At 44.1% G+C, this 18,012-nt stretch overlaps 1 protein-coding gene across 7 annotated transcripts in view; it reads left to right on the top strand.

Annotated features, from left to right (window-relative positions):
* The window catches only part of KIF1B (kinesin family member 1B), a 142,893-nt gene that overhangs the window by 35,996 nt on the left and 88,885 nt on the right, over positions 1-18,012 (top strand). For all 7 annotated transcript variants that reach the window (XM_019493828.2, XM_019493831.2, XM_019493830.2 and 4 more), the window contains exons 3-6: positions 3,301-3,377; positions 9,917-10,096; positions 13,542-13,607; positions 17,522-17,700. In XM_019493828.2, the coding sequence (XP_019349373.1) occupies positions 3,301-3,377; positions 9,917-10,096; positions 13,542-13,607; positions 17,522-17,700 (502 nt within the window). The remainder of the gene's footprint in view (positions 1-3,300; positions 3,378-9,916; positions 10,097-13,541; positions 13,608-17,521; positions 17,701-18,012) is intronic.

Here is an 18,012-nt window from a genome sequence, read left to right on the forward strand (position 1 = left end):
ACAACTGTTTCTCGTGTGCCTCCACCCATCACTCTTCTTGTAGCAGTAGTGTCTGTGGATGCTTGCAGACATGAAAAAAACCCCCAAAATTCCTCGCTTCACCTCAAGCAGCAGCATGTTAGTTAGACCCAGCTCTGCTGTGTCTGTATAAATTGGGCACTTCAGCGGGGCCTTATGGCGCTTTTATCTACAGCTTATTCAATCAGCTATTAGATAAAAGTGCCCTGCCTCCCCCACTAAAGTTCCTGATCTATACAGACACTGCAGAGTGAGGTCCAACTAATGCACTGACTCTCCTGGGCATGCACTGGGCTCAGTGCGGGAGCACGTCCAGTTAAAAGCATGGGGGTTTTTTGGGTTTTTTGTTTTTGTTTTTTTTACACCTGTAAGCAGCCTGTATGATTTGAGGTGATGGTGGCTCGAGACTGGGATTAAACTACCAAGTGGGAGTTAATTGTCTGGACAAATTATAGTAATATACCCTTTTATGTAATTGGCTATTTTAGGGGCAATAAGGTCATGTTCTTGCAGGGAGAAGGGAGTGGATCTTCTCTTCTCTTCTCTTCTCTTCTCTTCTCTTCTCTTCTCTTCTCTTCTCTTCTCTTCTCTTCTCTTCTCTTCTCTTCTCTTCTCTTCTCTTCTCTTCTCTTCTCTTCTCTTCTCTTCTCTTCTCTTCCTCTTCTCTTCTCTTCTCTTCTCTTCTCTTCTCTCTCACTGCTGTCTTAGTCTGTCTTTAATGGTTGAAATGACTTTCAGCTTATGACTTTGACTCCAGCTATAAACCTTTAGATCTGGAGGGTAATGGCTGTGAATGGGAGAGCCTAGGCAACATCTTGGTAGTAAAACCTTGGAAACCTGGAGTCCTCCAACTTGACAGCTGGCTGAAAACCGCGCTGTAGAAATACTGCAACTTGGCTGAGGCTCTTGTGGGGGAAACTGAAGCCATGTTGATTGCTTAGGTTACCAGTTTGTTGCTGATGTGTTGATGCCCGTGTTGCTATCCAAAGCCACATGCGTTTTACCACGTGATATTGTACTGGTGTAAGGCATATTAATCCTTGGCTTTGCATATCTGTCAGCTTTCATAGGGGAAGAATGTCAGGAGAGGCAAATCCCAGCAAAGTAGAATTGCCCAGGAAAAGCATGGAAGCAACTGTTGCTATTTGTAGCCCAAACAGCAGTCTGGGGCATGGATTCCTTTCCCATCCTGCTGTCTTGGAAAATGGTCCTGCTTTAGGACCAAAGCATCTGGTAGAGCTGTTTAATTTTGAAAGGAAATTCTGTGGATTTCTAGTTGTACAATCCATAGTGGATTCTGCAGGCACAAGCTTTTGAAGGGCTTAGCTCAACTTGGACTTCCTGTGGTAAGGGCTGAGATGTCAGGTGCTTTGACAGTTTGCACTGAGGGGGAAAGGGCACAGTGGCATAGTTGACTTGGTACCCTGAAGTAAATGTCTTTTAAAAAAGGGTTGTATGCCTTTTTTCCTTGTGGAGATGACCTTGAAAACATCTACATTGCTGCAAACTTGTTAATTGAAATAAAACAATCACGAGTGCTGAAAAGAAGAGGCCGTTGGACTCCATATCTGCAGCAAGAAACAGAATTTTAAATATCACCCCACTTGAAATACAGAATCTACAGGCCTGCTCCAAAATCTCATGGCCACATGCCCCCTCCCTGTTGCCACAAGATACTAATGTAGCAATGACACCTAAAAGAGTTGTGTTGAGGTGCTGGGGAATAGGTGTCCTAGTACAGGTGTTCCCAACCTTTTTTAAGGAGTATATCCCTTTTGGGTACACTTCTGGCGGAACCGGGGGGCGGGGGAGGGGGCGGAGTTTGGAGGGGGTGGCTAGACATGGAGCAGGGGGGGCTTGCACACAGAGGTGGAGCAGGGTGGTGGATGACAGTGGCCACATTTGAAAACCACCCCCCTTCCCCCGCATCCAGCTGGCTAGACAGTGCCTGTGCAGCTTGCAGAGAGGAGCTGCTGCTCCTGGGAGGCGGTGGCATGGGGTGGTGGATGGCATACCCCTGAGCCCCTTTCCAAGTATCCCCGGGGGTATGTGTACCCCTGGTTGACAACCCTTGTCCTAGTAGATTGAGGGGTTCTGTGTAGGAGAGGTAAAAGACTTGGAAGTTTAGAGCATATATGTGTTTATATATATTTATCACTAATATGGGCAGAGTAGTTGAAGGAATCAATTTTTGAAATTATTGCAGTACCTTACTGTAAGATGCTAGACTAGATTCACTTCCTGGCAAATCTTATGTCCTTATTTTTGACGCATTTGAGAGAGAATCTAGGAGGCAGTGCATCAAGCTGTAAAGGCTGTTGGAGGTGATGTTCAGTTCTGCATTGGACCTTTCCAGAAACAAGTGAACTGTAGATGAAATAACCACTGAGGCTGGCTTGCTTTGTGTGATCTGTACAGTAGGATCCATTTAAATTGCACTGAGGGATTGCCAAAGGAATAAAACAGGGTCTGATCTGGGTTACTGTAGGACTGAACCTTATAGCCATATGCTGAAGGTAAGATTTGCAAGTAGTTTGGCTGGTTCGTTTAATGTCAGTCCTATTAAAATCTCCATGTGGGCTCTGTACATATTTTACTTGTAGAAGAATGTTGTATATTATACAGTGCAATCCCTGAAATGTTTGTAGATCCTCCTCCAGCTCTTTTCATTGCCTCCCACAATGCCCTAAAGAATCATGAGCCTCTGAAATAAAAATCTGTAGGCCATAGGTCTTTATCTTTGCACTGTAGCATGCATTTCAAAATAGGCTTGTGTTGTCCTGCTGTGAAATCTCCAGTGGCTCTTGGGGTTTTCATTATTGAAGTGCCTCAAGCTTACACGCACATACTTACGTGTGCACACTTCACTGTGCTTTTAGAAATCTTTCCTAGCCAAAAGGCAAGGGACTAGATGACATGTCTAAGGCTTTTTCGATCTCTGATTATTAAGATGGTTAATTGGTTAAATGATAATTAATAATTAAGAGTTGATTAACTGATTATTAATTGGTTTATTAGCTGCATTTCTCCTATGCCCTTACCTTTCCCTGATCTGCTTCATGGAGTCCCTGGAAGAATACTGCAGTATGAAGTTGTGATAAAAACACCCATTTAGTCCATGATAGTCCTTCCGTGTAACTTGTGAATCCTCTGACTTTCACAGGACTTTGAGTGCATCTGGGATCAGATGTCATAACACTGTTTGAAAGACCAGGAAAAGTATATTTGTTTTATGGTGCTAATACTATTGATAACTAAGAGCTTGAATTTTGTTTCTTCTAGGTATTGTCAACCCAAAGAATCCCAAGGAAGCGCCAAAGTCCTTCAGCTTTGACTACTCCTATTGGTCCCATACCTCAGTAAGTTTTGGATTGTACAGTCACAAAAACAGCTCTATTTACCTGTTGGACTTGCTTAATTTTCTCCTGACTGAATACCAGGTGGTTGTCCTGGTGCTGTTGCATTCTGAATGATACAGGTCCAGAGCTTTGTGTCACTATGTATTTAGTCATGTGTATCCATCCCGTCCTGTTGTCCGTCTCCTCCTCCTCCCCTCCCCCTTCTGGATGTGAAAAGTTAAGTTTGCAGGGTATGCGAACAAGTATGTGTTTGAAAGAGGAAAGTTGATAGAGGCTTGGGCCCAAGCACTTAGCACAGCAATATTTGTCACAATTTTTTTTCTCTCATTTTTAATCCAGAAATGAAAGTGTCTTAAGCTTCTGTTGCACCATGGAGGAAAGTGAATTGGATTCCATTGGCTTGTCAGGAAAAAGCAGGGCATAAGCACTCTGCCCCACCCCTTCTGAGAGTTGGATTGAAGGTCTTGCTCATGTCCGGCAATTGTTCTGCATCAAGGCTTTGTACTAGGCCCCCTCCCATGTTTTGTTGAAAGATGAAAGAAAGTGGATCATCCATATTTTTGCCCATTAAGCATAGATATTTGTTTTGGGTGAAGGGTAGGGCATTTAGCACTTCTGCACAGGTTAATTATCTCAGAAAACCCAAAGTCTATAAATAAGCTTTCTTGAACAAAGCTTAGATGAACCAAATTTCGTGTTGAATAAAACAGTTGTGTAGAAACCATACCGTTATGTGACCGATCAACAGGCATTCAGAAAATGTTGCAAGAATTATGAAACTAAATCTAATGATAGAAATTATGGCTGCTTGGAGACATGGGGGGGGGACCCCCCCACCCCAAAAAAACCCCAAAAAACCAAAAACTTGGCATGCTCCCGCATTGAGCCCAGCATGTTAATTGGACCCGGTGTTTATTCCCAACACCTGTATAGGTTGTGCGCTTCAGTGGGGCTTTTTTGGTGCTTTTATGTAATAGCTGATTGAATCAACTCTAGATAAAAACACCAAAAAGCCCTGCTGAAGTGCTGATTTATACAGATGCTGCAGAGCTGAGTTGCAACAGGGAACCTTTAAGAAAGACAGAAATTGATCCCAAATGTATGACTTACAGAGAATCAAATGATTCATAAAGCCAAGGTGTGGTTTTCTGTCCCCTTCAAAGTACCTGAGCAGTATGTGAGCAGCACAAGGAGGAGAGAAACAGCCCATGATAGGACCGACCCCCCCCCCGCGCGCGCACGGTCAGTGCCCTATGATTATGGCCACTGGTTTTTTCTTCCTTCTAGAAGTTGACATACCTTCAAGGAAATAATTATTGTAAAAGTAGCAGTCAGTCTTATAGTAAATTAAACTAGCCCTCTTCTCTAAATTCTGACCATTTCTCAAGGAATACCTGGCATCAGGGGAGAGAGAATATAATTGTTAATGATGTAAAAATATACTCCAACAAAAATATTCCAGTTTTGACCAACAGCTTAGTCTCTTCCAATTGATGCAGAGTGAAACAGATCCTTGTTAGTGTGGTGATATGTTGCATGGAATATATAGAACAGGGGTTTCCTTACCTAGTCAGTGGAGAAAATGAGGAATTCTCTGAAAAGGGTTGTTAAGATGTACAATGAATGCCAGTTCAGTGCTCATTTTTTTTATCCTAGACCTTGCCTTGAGCAGTGTCTTGAATGGTGTCCAGCAACTGGATGATGATGTCTGATCTCTGAATATAACATTTTTTTAAGTGATTGAACCTGACCACATGAAAAAGGCAGATTCACTACTTTTGTTCACAATTAAAAAAAAAAAAAAGGAAAAAAAGGCTTCTGTGATTTATCTGGAGATCTGGGAAACACTTTTAATTGCATGTGCAGCAAGCATAATTCTGTTGTGATCCTTCCAACCAGGCAGCTGGGACCGATGATCTGTCTGCCTTTGGCATTTTTTCTGGGTTTCTTTCATCAGTGTTTTTTCAAGAGCTCTTGCAAAGTCAAATCTTTTGAACTTTGGCCACATTTTCCATTAAGGAGGGAAGTCTTGAGAGAAGGAACACCTTGAACTCCTGTATTTCTGAAACTTGATTTGATAGCATTGCAACCATGCTCTTCTGGACCAGTTTTGTAAAACCATCTCATTTCGATGAAATGATGGCTTCCTGTTAATTTTATCATATTCTGAGTTTAGTACTTGTTGATTGAGGTTTTTTTTATCTGGTTCCTAGTTCAGTCAGTTTATAAGAAATTACCTGTATGTTGTTCATAAGGGGGATGACAGACTAAATATCTACTTAGAAATTAGTCGGACAAGGTTCTTTGGGTGAATCTGATATCTTTTCTTACTTTGAATCTTACTTAGAAATTAATTCATTCTGCTGTTCCTTAAAAAGAAAAATCCTTTAATATCAGCTGAAATAGCCTCCATGGGCGCATCCATACATGCAAGCACATGTGCTTGCAGCAGCTCAAATAGAATCGGTGCAAATTTGAGCTGGGGCTTTTTGCCTCAGCAGATGTGCCTGGACATGCACTTTGGTGTGGGGCAAATAGTGCCACTTGGAGCAAAATAACCCTGCCTGGCTCCTTCTGGATCTGCAGTCGGGGGGGCTAGAGCCCCGGACCAGCAGCTGTGCTGTCAGCAGCAGTATAAAAAGCTGCCCTGTCCTGGCACCATCAGTACAAAAAGCTGCCCTGTCAAGTAGCTCAGGGCTACCCACTCTCAGGAGCTTCTGGGGCCCAGCCAGTTGGTACCTGGGGACACTACACCTTGTGCCAGTTGGACTGCTGAAGCAGCCCTGAGAGCTCCCTGCACGCTTTACCCACTGCAGCAGTCTGGCAGTGGGGGCTGCTGCCTGGCTGTGACCTGCTATGCACGTGTCAGACCTGGATGGGGACTACACAGCCAATAGAGGCATCTGCCCCTTTGGGCCAGCTGCCAGTGGGCTGTGGCTACAGAGTTGGCCTTTGTGCGGCACTACTGCCATATGTACCCCCTGCCCGGCCATCTGGGCAGCTGTCACCCGAAAGATGTTCCCAGAGTGCTGGCCTGCTTTGATCTGTCAAAGCATGTCCTCCTGGCCCCAATTGGCCAGGAGGTCACCCACCTCCAGCTGGGTTCAAGGTGCCAGCTCTGAGCAGGCTTCTCTGCCTGGGTCCTGCCACTTGCCTCCTTAGCAGGAATTCTGGTGTTCCCTATTTAAAAACTGAAAAATCCCTGATTAAAAAGATCCCAAAGTCATTCTGTAAAATATCCCAAAGTCCATGTTCCTCTACAATTAAAACAAAAGACCACTATATATAAAGAGAGACAGCGATCAGTTGGACAATGTTTTATTTGTATATCTACAGTGTTAAAGCAATTTGGAAGCTTACTGAATTCTAAATACCTATATGTTTTGCTGTTTGTCTTTGTTTTTCTTACCATAGAGCAGTTAGAGCTCCCCCTGACCACTTCACTAACCAGGATGTGGGACAGCTGGCCCTGCAGCCACAGGTCCTGCCAGCAGGTCTCACCCTGTCTGGCATCTGGGCACGCTGGGTGTGTGCTGGGGGGATGTGGGGTTTGTAAGTGTGGGGGTGTGTGGGTGGATTGTGGGGGGACTGTGCAGGATTGCTGCTTGGCCTCCCTGCACAGCTCATGGACTGCCTCCCAACAGGGGTTACAACCCCCTCATAGGGGCCACATGGCCCCTGCAGAGGCTACCCCCACCTACAGGGCCCATATGCCCTACCCCCGCTTGTTCCTCCAGCTCTCTGGATTGCTGCCCTGCCTGGCTCCATCCCCCACTGGCTCCTGCAGCACCCCCAATGGCTGCCCTGCCTGACCCCACCCCCACCCCCTGCTTGCCCCTCCCCCAGACCCCAACCTCCCAGCACTTAAAAAAAAAAAAAAGCCTTGCACTCACCAGCAGTCCAGGACTCAAAGCAAAAGAAGCCCCACACTCACTGGCATTAGCAGCTTTGTCGGGGTCACTGAGGCCACATGGTAGAGCCCCACTGTGCAGCATGGGGCAGTGGGGCCTGGCCCCTGCTGCCTGGCACCCACACCGCCACTACCCCATTGCGCAGGTGTGGCTGGGGTCGGTAGGGCACTGTGTGGCTCTGTGCACTATCAGGCAGCTGGGGCTGCTGTGCCTGTCACCCGGGCCCTGTGCTGTGTGGAGGGCTCTGTCACAAGGCCCCAGTGACCCGACGGCAAGGGCTAGTGCTGGTGAGTGCTAGACTTCTTTAATTTTTTTTTATTTTTGAATTGCTGGGATGCTGGGTTTGGGTGGGGCAGTGATTGGAGGGGCTCCAGAGGCAGGGAGGGAATGGGGTTGGGCACGGCATCCATCTGGAGGGCTGGGGGGCGGGGTGGGGAGGGAGGAATGGGGCTGGGTGGGGCAGTGATTGCGGGTTGGGGGAGGGCTGAGCAGGTAGGGTAGCAATCTGGGGGGCTGGGGGAGCTGGCAGGGGTCCCCCCCATGGTTCCCTCCCCCCTCCTCCAGCCCCCCCCCCCCCACTTACCAACAGGAGCCTGGTGTCCAGGTCCCTGCAGCTTGCACCACTGCTTGCCCCACACAGGCAGGCAGTGTGCTTTAGCACCGGGGCAAGGGCCAGCCATAGAGATGCTTTGGCTGGCTACCAGAGCATCTCTGTGGGAGACCGAGCCTCTGGTTATGTCAGGGTCTGGGCCTGTGCCCTGTCCCACTTTTTCCCCCTGCGTGTTTTTTGAGCCCTGGATATTCAGGGGTCTAATTTTGCCCCCGTGTTGCAGATTTGCAGCTTAGGGAATGTTTTTTTTTTGCTCCCACACATGCCTCTTGTAGCGTCTCAAATGGCTTTGAGACACTGCAAGATGCACGTTCGTGTTTGGGTGGACGTGTGCCCCATGTGTTGATGGGAGAGAGAGGGCTTAAGCTTTAAAAAAGCTTTGATTATTTCTAGTGTTTATATTTGGTATCTTCAAATTCAGTGTCTGGGGATTTAAATACTGTCTTTACTTTCTCTCATTTAGTAAAACAAATAGAAGCTAAATGTGCTTTGGTTAAACAGGACCATGTTTGTTCATGATTCCACTTGACTCTTAAGTATAACTTTTTAATATATATTTTTCTCCTAGATAAAAGAATGCCACAAACTTGCATTTTAGAAGCAGAAAACTTTTAAAACAGATTAGAAACGAGCAGGTTTCTAGTATGTGTATACACAATGTTTTCTCTTCTCACATACATTTTTACTAGTAGATTAAGCTGCGGTATGGCCTTGTGTTACTAAAGCTGCTTCGCTTTACATTCTGATGAGCACAAAATAAAAATCCAGAAGGTGCAATTTAGATCAGTAAAGTGTTACTGATCAGGTCTAACTACAATTTCCAATGTGAAATCATTTCAAATGCATTTTCCTTGGCTTTTACTTTGCTTACCTACTTACTAACTTGAAACCGTATTGCTGTGAGGTAGGCTCTGTACTCATTAGTATAAATTAGTGAAGTAGAGGTGTAAGTATAAGTCTAGATTGTAGGAAGTGTAATGTGAGCTGCCAAACAAGCTTGTTCAGTTGCATGGTTTGTTTTGACTGGCATCTGAAGCTCAAATATGCTTTTTACTCTAAAAAAGAAAAATTGTGAGCAGCTTGTTTCAATGTTTCTTTCCTTAGGTCCTTGTCCAGACCAACTGCTATAGGATGGCATAAAGGTTTTTTTTCTTAGGCAGATGCTTCCCCTAGCATAGTGACACTGCCAGGATTGTCAGTCTCATTCTGCCCCATGTGGAATTGCTTTGGGAAACCATTAGGGCTGTGCGAAGCTTCGGTCGCTGATTCAGTTCAGCAGAGATTTGGCCCAGTTCGGTGGCCAAATCTTCGCATCCGAATTGAATCAGGTGACCCTTTAATCTCTCCTAATCGAATTGGAACCCTCTGAATCGATTTGGAGAGATTCGATGATTCGGACATAGACATAGCTTTAAATGTTTTTTCTGCATACCTCAAGGTACTGGGTGGGTCATGAACACTGAGATGGTGGAGAGGATGGAGTGTCTCATGGAAGTTTTGGGTGGGGGGGTATGGTCCCCAGCATGCTTAGTAGTGGACCAGAAGCACTTCCAGTCCACTTCTGGTTCCGCCGCTGAGCATGCTGGGGATACCCCCCCCGGGGCACTTCTATGGGACGCTCCATCAGCCCCACCATCTCAGTGTTCACGAGCCGTGCTTGGTACCTCGAGGTATGTAGCAAAAACATTTAAAGCTGTGTCTATGGCTGAATCGCTCATTCTCTGAATCGGCATCAAATCTTCAGATTCGGATTCGGCTGAATCAAATTGGGACAGTGATCCGAATCAACAAATCGAATCGCTGTGCCCCAAATCGGACCGAATCCGAATCGAATATGGCCCGCTTCACGCTCCCCTAGAAGCCATGTGTGGAAAAGTAATGCTAGTGATACTTTCTCCTGTAAGATTGACCCACAAGGTTTCTTTTCAGTAGAAAATAACTCTAATCTCTTTTTCAATTGTAGCGTCTGGGTTAAGAGGAGAAGGCAATATTGATTGATTCTCTTTAAATCTTTACAGGCTGAAGATCCTTGCTTTGCATCTCAGAGCCGTGTGTATAATGATATCGGGAAGGAGATGCTGCTGCATGCCTTCGAGGGCTACAATGTGTGCATCTTTGCTTATGGGCAGACTGGAGCTGGGAAGTCCTATACCATGATGGGTAAACAGGAAGAAAGCCAAGCTGGCATCATTCCACAGGTAATATAACTCGCAACCTTTTGAGGTGTTTGATACTCTAACACCCTTTACCTTGCATTGATAGTCCACAGAAAACCAATCTTGCTTTTCAGGGAGGAAGTATTGATCTGTACATCTGGTCTGCAAATGTCTTGACCCAAGGAGTTGATAGTGTCTAGTATAACTGACCATGTTTTTTGTCCAAACTAGCAAGCGACTAGCATGGTATAACAGACCTGGTTGCACATATTTCTCAGCTATCTAGAAGTCGCTAGTTTTTGAAAGTAGAGGTGGGTACTGTAAATTGTTTGGAGGGCGTATAACTTTCAGGCAATTAAGAGAAATGTTAAGAAGAGTGACTCAAATTTAGGGGAAATAAAGAAATCAGTGCAATCATAGAAGAACAAATTTTAAACTCGATATAGAGTACTTAGTTCAGTACGTGCTTTTCCCAATTCTTTCTGCATCCAAAAAAAGTAACGCTGAGGAAAGGTTTCATGTTTTGTTGTTTTTTTTCCTCTTCTGATTGTGGCCAGGTGGTACAGGAATATTAGGATTCTTACTGGACAGGAAATGGCATCGTTGATGATACTGCCAGAAAAAGGGGTCTGGAGAATATCTAGTCCAGTAATTCTCAGTCAGGGTGCTGCAGTCATGGGGTGCTGCACAATGTTAGCACTATTATGTGTATAAACATAATTTACAGTAAAAGCCCAGAGATTTTAAATACTTCAGATATTTCAATCCCCAGGGTCCTGACGTTTGAGTGAAACGCCTGGACCCTGGGGATTGCAGTTTCTGAAATCCCTAGGGTTCAGGGGTGCATGAAACCCCCAAACCTCTGGGGATCATGGATGCCGGGGCTCCTAGCCTCAGGGGAGACATTGGTACACATGCAAAATAAAGCTTAATAGCAACCAGCTATAAAGTTAGTACACATCTTCGAGGTCTAACTTTACAGCTGATTGGAAGCTTTTATTGTGTCATAGCTACTCTGCTGGTCTCCAGGTAATTGTACAGTTAACGAAGTAATCACCCAGTACCTATAATGCATACAGGGGACCTTAGAGGCTGCATATAGGTTAGCTTTAAATAGTACTTGAGAAGAAGTTACTTACACAAATATATAGTATATCTAATAAGAAATGTTCTTCATATAGCCAAGCACCTTTATTATTTTTCTCATTTTAATGTGTATTTGGGCTTAGCCCTTGAAATAGATTAGAGCAGCTTGGTATTTCTTTGTTGCTTTACAGAGCAGCTTGGTGTACATTGTTTTTGTAAAATTGGGGATTCTCATATTTCATGTTCTTTGTTCCCCAAATCTGTGCAAGTCAGAGTCCACATTGAAAACTACAGACCAAACTATTGCTCCTGCTGTCTACTACAGGCTCTTACTAAACTGCAGAGGATCAAACGCAACTATATGCAGGGATAACATTATTTTTGTATAAATTGTACTCGCTAATTCCTGTCCTTTCACTTGAAAAACATACAGAAGGTAGGGCAGGATCTGTTTCTATACAGACATAGGTCTTTAGAGGTGCACTGATATATCAGCCCATATTGGATCAGCACTGATAAAAGGAAATTTGACATTATTGGCAATCGGCTTTTTTTGGCCGGTGTAGCCGATAATGTCACCAATAAATGCCATGTGCATATGAGCAGCTGCAGCACGAATGTGGTGAGGAACGCAGCCTGGCATCTTGGAGAGCAGCATCCGGCCAGTAGGTTGGGGTGGAGGGAGGCAGACTGAGGCCCCCGTGGTGAGGAAGGGAGTGGGACTGGGGCAGGGGTAGGTGCTGCCCAGTCGGGGTGGTGCATGGGGCAAAGCCATGGGCTGCTCATCTGCATGGTAGAGACTAGGGTAGTAGCTCCCAGTCACTGTGTGTGGGGGCATGTGCCCCCCAGATTTATGCTCAGGGTGTGGGTGGGCTACTGCTGTGGGCTTGGGGCTAGGGACATCGCTGGCCTCTTCCCAGCAGGGTCTGGTCTGGGGCTGCACTTGGGGCGGGCAGTGGTGGCGCTGGGACAGGGGAATACGGGGTACAGCTACCCCAAAATTTACCATAGTTTCCTTGTAGCTCCCCTGCCAGTGCTGCTGCCGCCTGTGCTGCCCCACCCCTGCCTGTTTTGAGAGTAGCCCTGGCCCAGCCCCCCAGCCCTCCCCAGGAAATGGCCGGTGTAGCTCCCAAGCGCACAGTGGGCAGCGTGCCCTCACCCTGCACACAAATCTGGGGGCATGTGCCTCCCCTGGGGGTCCACGCAGTGGCTGGGAGCTGCCCCACTCTGCCTCCCAGATGAACCTCCTGCAGCTCTGGCCCATGCCCTGCCCTGGCTGGGCAGCCCCTGTCCCAGCCCCATTCCCACCCTCACCATGATGGCCTCTATCTACTCTGCCCCAACGCCCATTCCCAACCCACAGACTTACTGTCCGGATGCTGCTCTCCAAACTGCTGGGCTGCACATCGGCAATCAGATCAGTATTGGTATTGGCCAGCCCCTGGCTGGTTAATTATCAGCCATCAGTATTGGCCAAGAAAATCTTTATCGGTGCACCCCTATAGATCTTTGATCTTGTATTTCTGTATGTTCAGGAGGTTCACTTATTTGACAACCCGTAACATATCTGTGTGGAATTGAAGATGTCTTAATTATTTTCTGAGTTAGCTGTTCAGAGGTCGCAGCCTGACCATCTTTGGACACTTGCTATGCTGCTATACATTTGGTGTGAAATTGCTGTTTGGGTACAGATAACCCTGAAGGCCTTTTCTGTTGTCTCGCTACACTTGTAGTGTCCTTTGACATCTACCCATGTCATATGCTAATTCAGTGCATGTAGCTTCTTCCTGTCTTATCTTCTTATCTTAATTCTTAGGTTTGTATTTTGCCTATTTTAAAGCTAATCACTTTTGCAGAGAACATGATAAAATCTGTTCTTTTTGGGTAGCCAGTGCATCTTTTGAACAAGCATGTTCCTAACTGATTCTAAACTGTATCCAGTAGTTCACTGAAATCTAATTCCTGGAACTGTGTCAAGCAGACTAATGACTCTGAGGATTATTTCCCTAAAAATAAGCAGCTTTTTGTTTTGTATGGCTGCATGGGAGAGGATTTAGTATTTTTAATCATGCCTCTCAAGAAAAACAGGTTAGAAATTCTAATTTCAATTGTTTTAGGCTGTCAGTTTTGTACAGAGTAATTTTTCTGACTTTGTGGTGGATTAATACCAGTTCAGCTTGGTACAGTTGGTGAAAGAGAAGAATGAATAAATAGCAGGCATAAATACAGTGATTGGGAATAGGGATTAGCTGCATTTTCACTTGGTACTGTGTAGATGTCATTAATGTGGCTCTTGGAGTGGGGAGGGGTTGGAAGGGAGAAGAGAAGGAGTATAGATTGTGTCGCCATAATTATTTTTCATTGTTTATTAGTAATTCTAATTTGAGCTTAATCTTTCCAGCTCTGTGAAGAATTATTTGAGAAAATCAATGACAACAGCAATGAGGAGATATCCTACTCGGTGGAGGTGAGTATGGTGGGGATTGTGGCATGTTCCTGTTCTGCACATAAGCTTGGTGATCTGAAGAAAGCACTGTGTTATTGGCATAGTTTCCTGATGCTCTTGAACACATTTCCTCTTCCCTTTCACATCTGACAAAAATGGGCGAACAAAACCTTTTCTTTTCTGTGGGCATTAGTACACCTGTCTTAAGGGGACTGTAAAATGATTGCAAGGCTGAAAGCCTGACAGTGAACCTGCAGGCATTTTTGTCATCATTGGTTGGGAAATCTAGTTGGTATACTTTCTATGAATTGCTTTTAGTCCAAACTTTGAATTCTGTTGGGTGTAGGGCTAATTTAGATTACCCGATGTTGCAGATTTATTGTGGAATCTCCAGTTTCTCTGCTGTTAAAGTGAAGTCCTTGGCCACAAGTGGATTAAGGCCATAGTTGCTAGAGAATATATGCTATAAAGCCATATGATGGATAGAAAAGGAATATTGCAGCTTGAATTCAGACTGAACAATTGTGTTAATTCTAGGAACAAGGCAGTTTCCAGGCTGCAAGCCAAATAAATGGTTAGGAGGTTGTGTACGTTCACAGTTGGCAAAGGATTAAAATTCAGACTATGCAAAACAGCAGATATTTTCTTAGTGTTTAGACATACCTGCTCATTTTATTGTTAAATAGGATTAGTATTAATTAGGCCTATTAGCCCTGGTAAGAACATAAGAACATAAGAAATGCCATTTACTGGGTCAGACCATGGGTCCATCATGCCCAGTAGCCTGCGTCATACAGTGGCAGAGAGCAGATGCTGAAAGAGTGAACTGGATCTGACCAGGGTTTTTTCCACTGTTCTTCTCTCACTTGCAGCTTCCAGCATTTAAGTTCTAAGAAGCTCTAATTCAGACCCTGTATCTCTACCCCTGTGCTCAATAGCTACTGATGCCTCTTTCCTCCAAAAATTGTATCCAATCCCTTTTTGAATTTGGCTAAATTGTCAGCCTTCACAACACCTGGTGGCAGTGCGTTTCACACTTGAATTACACACTGTATGAAACAGACCTTCCTTTTGTGAGTTTTAAACTTACTACCTCCTAGTTTCATTTTGTGACCTCTAGTTCTTGTGTTCTTAGAGAGTAAATAATAAATCCTTATTTTCTCTCTCTGTCATTTAGTATTTTGTAAACCCTTATCATGTCCTTCCTCAAGCATCTCTTTTCTAAACTGTATAGGCCTAGTCTCTTTAGTTTCTTTCCTCATATGGAAGCCCCTCCATATCACTAATAGTTCTTGTTGCCCTTCTCTGTACCTTATCTAGTTCTATATCCTTTTTGTGGTGTGAGGACCAGAACTGGGCACAGTATCCAAGGTGTGAATGCACCATGGATTTATAAGGCGGCATAGTGATACTTTCTGTTTTGATTACAATTCCCTTCTTAATAATCCCTAATATTTTGCTTGCCTTTTTTATGCCTGCTGTACACTGGGCCTCTGATAGAGGACCTTGTCAGATGCTTTTTGAAAGTCCAAATATACTGTTTCAGCTGGATCACCCCAATCCACCCATTTATTGACACCCTCAAAGTGGTGGTGTCAATGCACCTAAGAGATAAATGAGTAGGATTCTGCTTACCAATTAGACTTGCTAGCCAAGTTCTGGTTGAAGACCTTTTGGTCCTAATGGTGATGGTAGACTGAAGCATAGCTCGATTTGCAGATTGCAAGGCATTTAGGAAAATCACTATACCTGTAAACTAGAAAGATTAAATATGGTATCACTGGGCTGGTCTACATGTACAATTAATGCATACGAATAAACTCTGGAGCTTATTGCTCTGGAGTGTTTTGCTCCCAGGCACACCATTTGAACATGCACTCAGGAGCAAAAAACTCTGGAGCATATTGCTCTGGAGTTAATTTGTGTCTAGCACGTGGATCCTGGTTGGAGCAGCCTGGCCTGGCAGGGGACATGGGGGGTCAGCCTGCCAGCCCAGGGCTGCTCTCATGGGGGCTTCATGTGCTGCAGACAGGCTGGCTGAGGCATGAGGGTGCTTCAGCGCGAGGCTGCCTGCCAACTGGCCCTGCACTAAAGCACCCTGCTCCCTAGCCAGACAGGGTGGCAGCTACATGTGCACTGCTGTGTATGAAAAAACTCCTGCAGGGGAGTTTATTAGTTTTGTGTCCCCTAATAGGGGCGCACATATAGATGCTGAGATATTTACTGTACAGTTAATTAGGCAACTGCATAGTAAACGTCTCGTGTAGATGCACCTACTGAGAACATTTATGGTATTACACCTTGTTGGTTTTTGTCAGACCTCTGAGCAGATCCCATGTTAAAATTGGGTTTGTAGCTGATTCCCTTTAAACATTATACTTGTTTGAAACAGCTTAAAATCTGTTTGCAAGAGGAATTTGAGCATAGTAGGCCTTTCTTAATAGTTGGCAGTCCTGTGACTGGGTCCACAGTATTAAATGATGTCTTTTGATAGTTTCCTGGAGTCCCTTTATCAACTTTCATGGCATTTTTCTTCATCAAAATACCATTTAAAAGGGAAAAAAAAAAAGGAAGAAAACCCACTAAAACAAAAACTGGGACTTTTTTTTTTATAGTCCTACAAGTAGAATAATATGCTTCAAACTTTTAAATGAAGGAATCAGATTGGAGCCAATTGCCTAGTTCTTGTCTACTTTTACTGTAAGAGAACGTGGAATGCCAACATTTAATTTTTACTGTTCTCTAGGGCTGGAAAAAGGATGCAGCTTTGTTTAGTAGAACTGATGCATTTAAGAGGCTTTTTTGAAGCATCAGGTCATTTTGGGCTCTTATTTTAATTGGAAGGAGGGAGTGCCCTTGGAGGTCTGAAACAATACATGTGAAGGAAAAGATTGATGATCTGTTGTGATGCAAGGATCTTAGGATAGACTTGGGACCAGTTGGCGAAGAGAATTGGGTCAGAAACTATGATCTAAATGTTAAAATAAAAAAAATCTCCATAAGCAATTTGATACACATTTGTCTCAGAGATGTGATTTGCATTTAGACATTTGGGATCCTCTTTTTGCATTTCTAAAACAACTGCTTCCATCTGAATTCTTTCCACAGAATGGAATTTACCATCTCTTTTAATATTTAATGCCTTGCATGCGGAAGTCACTAAGTACCTGTTAGATTAGAATAAGTTTGGTTCCCTGAGAAACATGCAAATTAAAAATTATTCATTTTTAAAGTGCCTTAGCTTTGTAATTCTGCTGCGGAGAGGTACAGAACTGAAATGTAATGAGAGTTGTCTTGATTAGCTTCTTTTGGAGACTTGGGATTTTAATTTGCCCTGAAGTGTACACTGATAGAGATTCTAGAGAATGCAAAGTAGCTCCTTCATGAAAAGACAGGAATTTAAATTTCTTCTTTTAGGGCCAGAAGCAAGATTCCTTGAAAGCAAACTCTTTTCCCTCCTTTCTGTGTAACAAATGTGACTGAATAATAAGCCCTAATGTTATGTTTCATTGCAAAATTGCGTTTGTATAAAGCCCTTTATGCTATAAATTCTCATTTGATCATCAAACTTAAGTAATAGATTGCAGTTAGGCAGTACAGTTTCTGAAAAGGTGGTGGATATAATATTTCAGCTGACGTTCTCAGTTTGAATCAACCAAATGGGTAGGTGTGGTTGGGTAAAGCACAGATAAAGGAACAAGTTGGTGATAGAAACTGCTTTGGGTGGAGGGTTTGCAGCTTAAATGAGATGTAAATTGTGACATTGCACTCCCTTTCTCCTGCATGTATCACAAGCTATTTGGACATGGTCTTTATGTTATCATTGCAAAGGATCAAAAGACTCCTTAACAGAGGCCCTAGAAATGCTGCAGAGCATTCCAACAGACAAAGAGAGCTTCAGATGTTGTAAATCACCCATGTAAATCTATTTGCAGGTAAGTTACATGGAGATTTACTGTGAGAGAGTCAGAGATTTGTTGAACCCGAAGAACAAAGGGAACTTGCGTGTGCGAGAACACCCTTTGCTTGGACCCTATGTGGAGGACCTGTCCAAACTAGCGGTGACCTCTTACACAGACATTGCAGACCTCATGGACGCTGGGAACAAAGCCAGGTAGGTTATGATATAGCCTGTTAGCTGGTGGTACAGTAGTTTGTATTCTTTTGTGCGGATTCATTGGAACGTAACTTGGGAACCTGTTTTGTCATGTCTTTGGTGCACATTGAACTCACTGTAAAAACTGCTACAGGAATTAGTCCTAATAAGATGCATTGTGCTTCATAAATGCAAGTTGGATGTCAACACATGAATATTGTAAAATGGTACCACATTTTACTGATGTCTTAAGCTTGCAGGAATTTGTGATAAAAATATGCTAGTAATTGCACTGCCTTGTGGTGCCCTTTACCTCCAGGCTTTTCTGTA

This window comes from Alligator mississippiensis, chromosome 13, assembly GCF_030867095.1.
Source record: "Alligator mississippiensis isolate rAllMis1 chromosome 13, rAllMis1, whole genome shotgun sequence".
NCBI lineage: Eukaryota > Metazoa > Chordata > Crocodylia > Alligatoridae > Alligator > Alligator mississippiensis.